At 42.3% G+C, this 14,370-nt stretch overlaps 1 protein-coding gene across 1 annotated transcript; it reads right to left on the bottom strand.

Annotated features, from left to right (window-relative positions):
- Positions 1-8,558: 8,558 nt before the first annotated feature.
- gstr (glutathione S-transferase rho) lies at positions 8,559-13,460 on the bottom strand. The gene is given in 6 exon segments (NM_001141492.2): positions 8,559-9,034; positions 9,120-9,208; positions 10,074-10,192; positions 10,728-10,833; positions 12,795-12,860; positions 13,194-13,460. Coding segments are annotated over 6 exon segments (681 nt in total). The 5' UTR covers positions 13,362-13,460; the 3' UTR covers positions 8,559-8,901.
- Positions 13,461-14,370: the final 910 nt, after the last annotated feature.

Below are 14,370 nucleotides of genomic sequence, written 5' to 3'. Positions count from 1 at the left end.
TTAGATGCGTAATTAAAGGGGCCAGATGTGCAATTAAAGGGGAATTTACACTCCTTCCAGATGTAAAGAAATGTGTCTTCTGATGCGATTTAAATCATTGGACTTAGAACATCACATTTCATTGTTTCTCAATCAACAATTCTAATTTTGAGAGTGAAAAACCAAAAAAAAACAATAAAAAAAAAAGGATTTTCTTTTTACTGAGAAAACAGAATTTAGGAAAATATAAAACATATATATATTTTTTTTAAAGCACAGGTTTTATAGCCCCCCCCCCCCCCCCCCCCCATAGAGTTGTTTTACAGCATTCAGAAAGTATTCAGACCTTTTCCCTTTTTTTCACATTTTGAGACGTTACAGCCTCAGTCTAAAAATGAATTAAATAAACTATTTCCTCATCAATCTACAAACAATACCCCATATTGACAAAGCAAAGTGAAAATCTTTGCAAATGTATTAAATATTTAAAAAACAACAGAAATACCTTATTTATATAAGTATTCAGACCCTTTGCTATGAGACTCGACATTGGTGCATCCTGTCAACATTGATCATCCTTATTTATTTTTTTAACGTTTATTTTACTAGGCAAGTTAAAAACTAATTCTTATTTACAATGACGGCCTACCTCGGCAAAACCCAGATGACGCTGGGCCAATTGTACGCCGCCCTATGGGACTCCCAATCACGGCCGGTTGTGATACATCCTGGATCCTTGAGATGTTTCTACAACTTGAGTCCAACTGTGGTAAATTCAATTCATGATTCAAATTCAAATTCATGATTTGGAAATGCACACACCTGTCTATATAAGGTCCCACAGTTGAAGGTGCATGTCAGAGCAAACACCAAGCCATGAGGTCGAAGGAATTGTCGGTAGAGCTCTGAGACAGGATTATGTCGAGGCACAGATCTGGGGAAGGGTACCAAAAAATGTCTGCAGCATTGAAGGTCCCCAAGAACACAGTAGCCTCCATCATTCTTAAATGGAAAAAGTTTGGAACCACCAAGACTCTTTCTAGAGCTGGCCACCTGGCCAAACTGAGCAATCAGGGGAAGAAGGGCCTTGGTCAGGGAGGTGACCAAGAACCTGATGGCTACTCTGACAGAGCTGCAGAGTTCCTCTGTGGAGATGGGAGAACCTTCCAGAAGGACAACCATCTCTGCAGCACTCCACCAATCAGGGCTTTGTGGTAGAGTGACCAGACGGAAGCCACTCCTCAGTAAAAGTCACATGACAGCCTGCTTGGAGTTTGCCAAAAGGCACCTAAAGGACTCTCAGACCATGAGAAACAAGATTATCTGGTCTGATGAAACCAAGATTGAACTATTTGGCTTGAATGCTAAGCGTCACGTCTGTAAGAAACCTGGCACCATCTCTACAGCGAAGCATGGTGGTGACAGCATCATGTTGTGGGGATGTTTTTCAGTGGCAGGGACTGGGAGACTAGTCAGGATTGAAGGAAAGATGAACAAAGCAAAGTACAGAGAGATCCTTGATGAAAACCTGCTCCAGAGCACTCAGGACCTCAGTCTGGGGCGAAGTTTCACCTTCCAACAGGACAACGACCCTAAGCACACAGCCAAGACAACACAGGAGTGGCTTCGGGACAAGTCTCTGAATATCTTTAAGTGGCACAGCCAGAGCCCGGACTTGAACCGATTCAAACATCTGTGCAGAGACCTGAAAATATCTGAGCAGCGATGCTCCCCATCCAACCTGACAGAGCTTGAGAGGATCTGCAGAGAAATGTTTTATTTTTTTAAACATTTTTATATAAATTTGCACAAAAAAATGTTTTTGCTTTGACATTAAGGGGTATTGTGATGTCATTAAGGAGTATTGTGATGTCATTATGGGGTATTGTGTGCAGATTGATGAGGGAGAAACACTATTTAATACATTTTACAGAAAGGCTGTAACATAACAAGATGTATACTTTCCCGAATGCACTGTATACTACAGCATTTCAGTACGGTGACTAGCTATGAAAATGTGTCTGTACTGTAGCTATGGGTTGGGATTATGGTTATTTAGTTAGCTAGCGAGTTAGTTAGCTAGCGAGTTAGCTAGCTGCACGTCTAAGCAAAAGACTCCACTTCCCCAGATGACCCATCTGTCACACCCTGATCTGTTTCACCTGTCTTTTGTCATTGTCTCCATCCCCCCTCAAGGTGTCGCCCATCTTCCCCGTTATCCCCTGTGTATTTATACCTGTGTTCTCTGTTTGTCTGTTACCAGTTCGTCTTGTTTTCGTCAAGCCTACCAGTGGTTTTCCCTCTGCTCCTGTCTCTTGATTGTTCCTGTTTCCTAGTTTTCCCCGGGGTTGACCATTCTGCCTGCCCTGAACCTGAGCCTGCCTGCCATCCTGTACCCTTACCCCATCTATCTGGATTACCGACCTCTGCCTGACCCTGACCCTGCCTGCCATCCTGTACCTTTACCCCATCTATCTGGATTACCGACCTCTGCCTGACCCTGACCCTGCCTGCCGTCCTGTACCTTTACCCCATCTATCTGGATTACCGACCTCTGCCTGACCCTGACCCTGCCTGCCGTCCTGTAACTTTACCCCATCTATCTGGATTACCGACCTCTGCCTGACCCTGACCCTGCCTGCCATCCTGTACCTTTACCCCATCTATCTGGATTACCGACCTCTGCCTGCCCTGACCCTGACCTCTGCCTGCCCTGACCCTGACCTCTGCCTGCCCCTGACCTCTGCCTGCCCCTGACCTCTGCCTGCCCTGACCCTGACCTCTGCCTGACCCTGAGCCTGCCTGCCATCCTGTACCTTTACCCCATCTATCTGGATTACCGACCTCTGCCTGACCCTGACCCTGCCTGCCGTCCTGTACCTTTACCCCATCTATCTGGATTACCGACCTCTGCCTGCCCCTGACCTCTGCCTGCCCTGACCCTGACCTCTGCCTGCCCCTGTTCGATTAATAAACTGTTGTTACTTGGAACGTTGTCTGCATCTGGGTCTTACCTGAAACGTGATACCATCAAGTTAGCAAGGTGTGTCTGGGGTGATTACAGCCATCTATTGGATTTCATGAACATGTGTACAGTACATGTCTAGACAATAGTGACCCCTCCACTTAGCTAGATGTGACTGGGGGGGGAGGTTATAGCATTATAAAATGTTTGTGTTTGGACACAGTCTATTTTTGATAGCGCTACTATGCAAATATACAAGTAACCATTTCACTGTACCGTTTACTCCTTCTGTATCCTGTGCGTGTGACAAATAAACGTTGATTTTATTTGATATAGTGTATAGTGTTTACCAGAGACGGTAATGTGAGGACAATCTTTTGACTGGTACTGTGTGTATATATATATATATACCAGTCAAAAGTTTGGACACACCTATTCATTCCAGGGTTTTTCTTTATTTTGACCACACTTTTTTTTAGCTAAACAGGTGGGGATCAAAACAGGCTCTGCCCTGAATGACGGGTCGCTGCAGATTGTGTAGAACATTGACAACCTGTATGAGGAATAGTCATTTGAGATGCGTGAATTTTTTATACTCTTCAGTGAATGTCGCCATCTTGTGGTGAAAGAGGGGGCGATGTATTACAGTTATCTGAGCCACGTTCTGTAGGAGAAAGTTGTCAAACGTTGCAGATTGAAGAACCATGAATCGAGTCAGCGACGTTTGTTTTATATAACATATTTCAACGTGAACGTTGGCCAGCGTCGTGTCCTGCTGAACCCCTGGTAAAAACGTCAAGCAGTCAAGAATGAAACGGTCACACCATTGTTTTTCAAGCATATGTTATTTTAACATATTTTAACATATGCCATAGCCACCACGATCAGATATTTTCATGTAAACTCTTATCTGAAAATAAAAAAATGCTAAATATTTTAACCTAACCCCTATTCTGACACTAACTCCTATTATGACTCTAACCCCTATTCTGACCCTAACCCCTATTCTGACCCTAACCCCTATTATGACTCTAACCCCCATTCTGACCCTAACCCCTATTCTGACCCTAACTCCTATTATGACTCTAACCCCTATTCTGACCCTAACCTCTATTCTGACCCTAACCCCTATTCTGACCCTAACTCAAACCCCTATTCTGACCCTAACCCCTATTCTGACCCTAACCCCTATTCTGACCCTAACCTAACCTCTATTCTGACCCTAACCTAACCTCTATTCTGACCCTAACCCCTATTCTGACCCTAACCTAACCCCTATTCTGACCCTAACCCCTATTCTGACCCTAACCTAACCCCTATTCTGACACTAACCCCTATTCTGACCCTAACCCCTATTCTGACCCTAACCTAACCTCTAATCTTAACCTAACCCCTATTCTGACCCTAACTCCCATTCTGACCCTAACCCCTATTCTGACCCTAACCCCTATTCTGGCCCTAACCCCTATTCTGACCCTAACCTCTATTCTGACCCTAACCCCTATTCTGACCCTAACCCCTATTCTGACCCTAACCCCTATTCTGGCCCTAACCCCTATTCTGACCCTAACCCCTATTCTGCCCCTAACCCCTATTCTGACCCTAACTCCTATTCTGCCCCTAACCCCTATTCTGACCCTAACCCCTATTCTGGCCCTAACCCCTATTCTGGCCCTAACCCCTATTCTGACCCTAACCCCTATTCTGCCCCCAACCCCTATTCTGACCCTAACCCCTATTCTGACCCTAACCCCTATTCTGGCCCTAACCCCTATTCTGACCCTAACCCCTATTCTGACCCTAACCCCTATTCTGACCCTAACCCCTATTCTGGCCCTAACCCCTATTCTGGCCCTAACCCCTATTCTGGCCCTAACCCCTATTCTGACCCTAACCCCTATTCTGCCCCCAACCCCTATTCTGGCCCTAACCCCTATTCTGGCCCTAACCCCTATTCTGACCCTAACCCCTATTCTGTCCCTAACCCCTATTCTGGCCCTAACTCTAACCCCTATTCTGACCCTAACCCCTATTCTGACCCTAACCCCTATTCTGACCCTAACCCCTATTCTGCCCCCAACCCCTATTCTGACCCTAACCCCTATTCTGACCCTAACCCCTATTCTGGCCCTAACCCCTATTCTGTCCCTAACCCCTATTCTGGCCCTAACCCCTATTCTGGCCCTAACCCCTATTCTGAACCTAACCTCTATTCTGACCCTAACCTCTATTCTGACCCTAACCCCTATTCTGACCCTAACCTCTATTCTGACCCTAACCTCTATTCTGGCCCTAACCCCTATTCTGACCCTAACCCCTATTCTGACCCTAACCCCTATTCTGACCCTAACCCCGATTCTGACCCTAACTCTAACCCCTATTCTGACCCTAACCCCTATTCTGACCCTAACCCCTATTCTGCCCCCAACCCCTATTCTGACCCTAACCCCTATTTTGACCCTAACCCCTATTCTGGCCCTAACCCCTATTCTGTCCCTAACCCCTATTCTGGCCCTAACCCCTATTCTGAACCTAACCTCTATTCTGACCCTAACCTCTATTCTGACCCTAACCCCTATTCTGACCCTAACCCCGATTCTGACCCTAACTCTAACCCCTAGTTTAAGAGGAATTAATATTTCCCCTGTATTTTACAAATGTTCCATCTTGAGAATAAATGTCTTTACTCCCTGGTAAACCGGTATTTCCCGCCAAAACAGGAAGTGTCATACTAAAGCATTATAAAACATATAAATAGGCCTATGTCTGGATTTTTGATTAGAGCTTTGATCCAAAAATGTAAGTCTGATGCTATCTGAGCCTGATGAGCCCTACATTAAAGACATGTAATGAGCCCTACATTAAATACATGTTATGAGCCCTACATTAAAGACATGTTATGAGCCCTACATTAAAGACATGTAATGAGCCCTACATTAAAGACATGTAATGAGCCCTACATTAAAGACATGTAATGAGCCCCACATTAAAGACATGTAATGAGCCCTACATTAAAGACATGTAATGAGCCCTACATTAAAGACATGTAATGAGCCCTACATTAAAGACATGTAATGAGCCCCACATTAAAGACATGTAATGAGCCCTACATTAAAGACATGTTATGAGCCCTACATTAAAGACATGTTATGAGCCCTACATTAAAGACATGTTATGAGCCCTACATTAAAGACATGTGGATGGTTATGGGTCTGAATTAATAACTGCTATAATCTACCACCATGTGAATGGTTATGGGTCTGAATGGTTATGGGTCTGAATTAATAACTGCTATAATCTACCACCATGTGAATGGTTATGGGTCTGAATGGTTATGGGTCTGAATGGTTATGGGTCTGAATGGTTATGGGTCTGAATTAATAACTGCTATAGTCTACCACCATGTGAATGGTTATGGGTCTGAATGGTTATGGGTCTGAATGGTTATGGGTCTGAGTTAATAACTGCTGTAGCCTACCACCATCTGAATGGTTATGGGTCTGAATGGTTATGGGTCTGAATTAATAACTGTTATAGTCTACCACCATCTGAATGGTTATGGGTCTGAATGGTTATGGGTCTGAATGGTTATGGGTCTGAATGGTTATGGGTCTGAGTTAATAACTACTATAGTCTACCACCATCTGAATGGTTATGGGTCTGGATGGTTATGGGTCTGAGTTAATAACTACTATAGCCTACCATCCTAGCGTGTTCACTCTTCTTTCAAACTACCCAACATTCAGCAGAAAAATCAAATAAAAGCTTGCGTTTCTCTTCGAATAGTCTATTGGCATAAAAAATACAAATATCTCCAACAAGCTATTCTAGCTTTTCCTGCATGGAATCCCAAGAGCTGAGAAGTGTTGTTTAAGGAGAGAGGCCAGAGAAACAGAGGCTAGAAGTTAGAAGCTTATTATGCATAAATCTTTAATTAGCTAAATATAATGATAATACTGCATTGAATCTATACCCTGAAAGAGGTAGTCTATGAAATCTATATATATATATATATATATATATATATATATATATTCAATCTAGAAGAGGAGTATCTATTTTGGATGCAATTGAATGGAATTGGAGAGAGAGAGAGAGACTGCGAGTGCTTTAACACACTGATATAAACCCTGTTAACTGGGGTTTAGCAAGCTATGCTAGCAGACATTAGCTTATATGCTGTTTAATTCCAAATATGTGTAGTTCTGCGAGGGGGACTTTGTCGTACATATCCAGCAGCACAGCTTTAAATGACCTGGTACTATACAGTGTAGTGCATCAGGCACTATAGAGTGGAAATGAAAAGCCAGCAGCAGGCTGTCCCCCCTCCAGAATGACACAGTTTGTTAGAGACCCTACTTAGTATTTCCCACCCCACTTTAGCTGACTCAAGGAAGAACAGGTCTCTCTACAGCCCAATATACCAGAGTCAACATTGTAGGGTAATTGGCAAACTGTTGAACTACTTTTTTTAAAAGTACTTTGCAACCACTTAGCAATTTAGCTAACCCTTCCACTAAATCAAACGGTATGTCACATACGCCGAATACAACAAGTGTAGACCTTACCATGAAATGCTTACTTACAAACCCTTAAGGAACAAGTAAATTAGATTCCTTCCCTCTCACAAAGATCACATCATCCCCTTCATTAGCTGGAGACTCATATCTCCCTCTAACTTTTAAGCACCAGCTGTCAGAGCAGCTCACAGATCACTGTACCTGTACACAGCCCATCTGTAAATAGCCCATCCAACTACCTCATCCCCATACTGTTATTTATTTTTTGCTCCTTTTCACCCCAGCATCTCTACTTGCACATTCATCTTCTGCACATCTATCACTCCAGTGTTTAATTGCTAAATTGTAATTATTTCACCACTATGGCCTATTTATTGCCTTACCTCATTTGCGGGGTGGCAGGTAGCCTAGTGGTTAGAGCATTGGACTTGTAACCGAAAGGTTGCTTGATTGAATCCCTGAGCTGACAAGGTAAAAGAAAATCTGTCGTTCTGCCCCTGAACAAGGCAGTTAACCCACTGTTCTCTGGTAGGCCGTCATTGAAAGTAAGAATTGGTTCTTAACTGACTTGCCTAGTTAAAAAGGTAAAAAATATACTTTTTTTCTATTGTGTTGACTGTACGTTTATGCGTAACTCTGTTGTTTATGCGTAACTCTGTTTATGCGTAACTCTGTTTATGCGTAACTCTGTTTATGCGTAACTCTGTTTATGCGTAACTCTGTTTATGCGTAACTCTGTTTATGCGTAACTCTGTTTATGCGTAACTCTGTTGTTGTTTGTGTCATACTGCTTTGCTTTATCTTGGCCAGGTCGCAGTTGTAAATGAGAACTTGTTCTCAACTAGCCTACCAGGTTAAATAAAATGATGAAATAGAGGAAGATGACCGATTTAAAACGTTGTTAAAAGCCTGAGTAGATGGAGCTTCAGTAGTATTACCACTCAGATTATAGGAAACAATAAAACAACCATGACCACAGTTTATCAGCCGTCACTTCAGTGGCATGGAAACCCTGTTCTTTAACAACATCTCAATGCGTATCCTCAATTTGATTTACCTTGAATATACACAACAAACATTTAGTAGCAGTGTTTGGTATGATTTTTTTTATTAATTCCACACCAGTGCATGTGGTCTGTACACACAAATTATATGGAGGACATACTGTTATTATAAAGTCATGTTCGTAAAAACACACTTTGTGTTTAATGTTTCAGTTAAAGTGTATATATATATAAAAAAAAGAAAGCGCATTTCTTACAAAAAACCCCAGAAAGGCAATGCAAATAATAGTGTTCACTTAGTGGAAAACTACTTGAGTGATATTCATCTGAGGAAACGTACATGTAAAGCAACTTGTGTTTCCCGTGGTTACAACATATACAGGAAGTGACGATTAACATCCTTAAGATAACGTGATGCGTGTTCCTGTGTGTCTCAGAACTCCTTGAGAGCGTCTCCTCCCTGAGGGTTCTCCAGCCAGTGTGGGGGCCAGGTAGCTTTAACGCTAGGTCTGTCCTTCATCATGTCGTAGTATGCTCCCAGTTTGGGGTAACGCTCCGTAGACAGCCTGGAGTGAGAGGAACATATTCATTCACTGAGCCAGACGACCACACACACACCCCTTCTGTGATCGCACATGGTGAAACGCTTACCCAAAGCGGAAGGCGTAGGCAATCACAGGGAAGACAATAACGTCAGCCAATGAGAAGGCTTTTCCTGCCAGGTAAGAACCAACCTCCATCTGGAAACAAGCAAATGTATTAAACCTTGTTCACACTGGCAGTTTGATGTGACTCAAATCCTGTTTTAACATATCCGATTTTTATAATATATATATATATATACACACTTTCCCTGCAGTCTGAACAGCCAAAACACACATCAAAGCAGATATTTGAAGACAAATCTGATTCCTGGACATGGGACTCAGAATTTCAAAGCCACTTGGGGGCAAATACTGTTACTTTGCAGATGTTGCTTGCTAGCTACCCAGTTAACAAAAACATGTGGTTGCTAAGTAGCTTGTTAAATTGTTTACAAACAAATAAGTATATGTGCTAGAAAGTCAAACCGCTACCCAGCCGACCCTACCGCTGTAGCCAGCCGACCCTACCGCTGTAGCCAGCCGACCCTACCGCTGTAGCCAGCCGCCAAAAGGACTCATTCTGAAAGTTGGATCATCTGATCCTTTAAAGCTTTAAGTGTTCTTACACTACGATGTTGAACATTCAAAGCAACTGGAGAAACGTCAAACGACAAGCACTGTCGTCACCTTAAGCTCGTTACATAACTTCTGAGTGATCAGAAACACAAGCAGCCAACGCACATACACACCCGCTGTTACCACGACAACTAGCGTAGCCGTGTCAGCAAAATTGTCTGAACACACACACAAATCCGATTTGTGTCTCGTGAAGATTGCTGTTTGGACAGTCAGTATTCCGAAATGGATTTGGGAAGAAAAATAAATGTATAAGATTCTAGCATTAAGGCTTTAGTCTACCAACAATTGGTGAAGGTGTGTGTGCGCACACATTTGTAAAATGTATGCTTGTGTGTGTGTGTGTGTGTGTGTGTGTGATGCGTGTGTGTGTGTGCGCGCGCACCTTCTGAAAGTATCCTTCCCACAGTTTGATCTCCGTGGCCAGGGTCTCCTTGTTCCTCTTGATAGCAGAGTCATGTCTCTCTCCCTCGGGGACACGGTAGTTGTAGTAGATGACGTTACCTGGGAGACAAAACGTCAAAAACGAAGTCATAATAGGCATCATCATCATCATATGGCCCCTCAATAGATTCAAGGACCACGTGGGGTTCTATTGCTGACTGTGTAGCTTTAAGAAATGTTTAAAGAACTGTCGTGTCCCCAAATGGAACCCCATTCCCTATATAGTACACTACTTTAGACCAGAGCCCTATATAGTGCACTACTTTAGACCAGAGCCCTATATAGTGCACTACTTTAGACCAGAGCCCTATTCAGTACACTACGTTAGACCAGAGCCCTATTCAGTACACTACTTTAGACCAGGGCTCTTTTAAAAGAAGTGCACAGAATGCCATTTGAGACACAGGCCATGGCATCAGTCAATAACACCGGGCCTGTTGGGAATATGACTCAGTCCAACAATGCTTGTTAGGACATCAGCGCTTTACTCTGGGGAACCGAGCATCTGAATAACAACCAAGCAGCACATGACCGTTGTTACCCAGAGGGCATCATGAGCCTGTTGCCAAGGAACAGTAGTGTTTGTGTATCTTACTGAGTTTGTCACTGAGGTTGAGGATCTCAAACATGCGCTGGTACATCAGGGCCTGCTCTAGTTGGCCCTCAGGAATCAACTGGGGTCCCTGGGACCTGAACCGGCTCTGTAGAGAGGGAGAGAGAGAAGAGAACAGTGAACTGGCTCAGGCAGGGAAGAGAGAACTGGGATCAACTCTTACTGCGCAGTGCATTAGCGACACCTAGTGGGGTAATACCAGCTGAGCAGTACACTACATTTGATGAGCTGATATATTGAATGTACTTAATATTAAGTTATCACTTTCGTGAGCTCATCGACTTCCTACAAACAACTAAAAAGTCAAACAGTGAACAGTAACACACTTATAAACTGAGTGGGCCGAGCCCAGAACGCTGAAAGCTGTGGTATATCAGACTGTATACCACGACAAAACATTTATTAATTACGTTAGCAACCAGTTTAGAATAACAATAAGGCACCTGAGGTTTGTGGCCAATATACCAAGGTTAAGGGCTGTATCCAGGCGGTCCACCTAACGGCCTTATTCAGGTCTAAGTAAAAATATCTCTATCTAGCAGTAGCTAGCTATGGACCTTTGGTCAAAAAATATGTGTATTACTGATGTCACTGTCTTGTAAGTTTGTACAAATGCTGGGACTCACGGTGCCATCAAATATCAGTAGGTGTTGGTCATTATTGTAGTCAAAGGATTTGGGGGGGGGGGGGGGGGGGGGTATTCCTAAAGCAGCCTGCTTAAAGGGACATTTCTACGTCGTATTTCATCAGCACCACCCCAACATGTGAAAATGGCATGTTTCTATGTTACAGTTAAAAAAAAGGAGGAATGCGTTTCCAATGACATCATTGACCAATTAGTAGACAACGCCTGAACAATCTGTCGTTCTGCCCCTGAACAAGGCAGTTAACCCACTGTTCCCCGGTAGGCCGTCATTGTAAATAACAATTTGTTCTTTAACTGACTTGACTAGTTAAATAATATAGCCTCGTAATTGTCATCATTTTTCATGTGTTACTTTTTGATTTTATTTAGTAAATATTTAAACTATTTCTTGAACTGCATTGTTGGTTAAGGGCTTGTAAGTAAGCATTTCACTGTAAGGTCTACTACACCTGTTGTATTCAGCATTTCACTGTGAGGTCTACTACACCTGTTGTATTCAGCATTTCACTGTGAGGTCTACTACACCTGTTGTATTCAGCATTTCACTGTGAGGTCTACTACACCTGTTGTATTCAGCATTTCACTGTGAGGTCTACTACACCTGTTGTATTCAGCATTTCACTGTGAGGTCTACTACACCTGTTGTATTCAGCATTTCACTGTGAGGTCTACTACACCTGTTGTATTCAGCATTTCACTGTGAGGTCTACTACACCTGTTGTATTCAGCATTTCACTGTGAGGTCTACTACACCTGTTGTATTCAGCATTTCACTGTGAGGTCTACTACACCTGTTGTATTCAGCGCATGTGACAAATACAATGTGATTTGATGTTAGCTCTACACATTAACACGATCTTTCAGATCAGTGAGAAATAATATTAAAAAAAGGAGATGTTAAATTACTACAGACCTTTATAAAGGTTAGTTTTCCGTATCTCCATGTTACAGAGGCGGTGGCCTGTACCAACCAGCTACCTGGCACTCTGAACACCGGTGTGGAACAGGTAGTTGTGATGAAGTAGAGTTATTTTAACACAGTTTATGGATCTGTGCAAAACCTCTACATTAAAGTATCTTGTTTATTTCAACAACAAAAAATTTCCTCGATGATATAAAAAGATAAAGGCATTACAGCATGATTTAAAAAAAATTATAAATAAATTCTAAAAAAGGGAAATCATTTATCCAGTACAAGCAGATACAGTTTACAGCACAATGACGTTAAAAAATATAATAAAAAAAAAAAAAATTACACAAGTTGAATTGTAATGAAAATATTGCACAGCTTTGTTGAATATAATGAGAGAATTAAACCTAGCTTAATGACGCTAATTAGAACTAGTTCTATCCCAGGGCGTTTCTGTACTCTTAGTAAAACAGAGTTAAGAGTCAGATCTTACCTCCAGGTACATGCATGCTGCATATGACTCGTTGAGTATGTTGTCTCCGTGTTTGAAAGCAGGGAGCTGGGAGGGAGACAAGAAACACTGAGGTAAGCATGACAATGCACTTCTGTATAACAGTTATGCAATAGGTGTTGTTGTCCAGGAGTCTGGACGACGGCGACGGACTAGAGTACGCATACAACACAAACCTTTACCACATTATAGCAGAACACCACAAACCTTTACCACATTATAGCGACTGGAGAACAACACAAACCAATGTATGATTTCTGTATAGGGACTTGTGGCAGAAACAATAGAAAACGTATACAGTTATAGGCTACTCTTTTAAAAACAAATATCTATATGTATCGTTCATTGTCTAAGAATAAATAAGAAAAAGCCAAACACTACCTGTCCTCTGGGATTGATATCCAGGACTTCTTTAGACTTGTGCTCTGCTTTCTCGAAGGAGAGAAGTTTCTGATTGTATCCCTGCAGGTTCTTCTCCTCCAGAGCGATCATGACCCGCCAGCACGGAGGAGAGCCGGAGCCCCACAGCAGTGTCATGTCCTTGGCCATGATTATACAAACCTGCTTGTATGAGGAGATAAAGAAGAGACTGTTAGTGAATGACCGTTGTTCTGCAGTTATATAGGATTTTTTAGTATGAACCGGATTGGTTCAATATGAACACGCCTTGGTTTGTAACGTGTGCAGAATCAACACAGGAAGTCATTCAGTATGCGGATCGTTCTCTATCTTTCTTTTATCCACGGCGCCATCTGCTGAAAAAATAGGTTCACAACCAAATTCCCTTTAGATATGTATTTATCTCCTCTGTTTAACCAGCAACAAGCCTAACTCAACCTCTCCTTGCAATAAAAATAAAAAATAAATGCTGATCTCGCCTTGGAATGAAATAAGCAATACAACAATGACACATCGAAAATCACTGTGTATCTATCATTAACAAAGCATATCAGTCACCTTCAATGTACGAGTCATGACAGTCCAGTTCTACTGGTCTTCTATCAACACATGAATATCGCATAGTCATGTAGGCTACAGCATAAAGGAAGTCATATCAAATTGTATTTGTCACATGCGCCGAATACAACAGGTGTAGACTTTACCGTGAAACGCTTAGTTACAGTACGTGCTCTTTCCAAACAATGCAGAGTTAACAAGTAAGAAATAGAAAAAAGGAAATTGTACGCATTAGAATCGAATAGCCCCCGGCAATATGCAACTTTTCATGGAAGTTAGGAACCAATATACAGTGAGGGGAAAAAGTATTTGATCCCCTGCTGATTTTGTACGTTTGCCCACTGACAAAGAAATGATCAGTCTATAATTTTAATGGTAGGTTTATTTGAACACTGAGAGACAGAATAACAACAAAAAAATCCAGAAAAACGCATGTCAAAAATGTTAGAAAATGATTTGCATTTTAATGAGGGAAATAAGTATTTAACCCCCTCTCAATCAGAAAGATTTCTGGCTCCCAGGTGTCTTTTATACAGGTAATGAGCTGAGATTAGGAGCACACTCTTAAAGGGAGTGCTCCTAATCTCAGCTAGTTACCTGT

This window comes from Salmo salar, chromosome 14, assembly GCF_965601325.2.
Source record: "Salmo salar chromosome 14, fSalSal1, whole genome shotgun sequence".
In the NCBI taxonomy this organism is placed as follows: Eukaryota; Metazoa; Chordata; class Actinopteri; order Salmoniformes; family Salmonidae; genus Salmo; species Salmo salar.
Note: the sequence above shows the minus strand (reverse complement) of the source record. Positions and strands in the feature narration are given on the sequence as shown.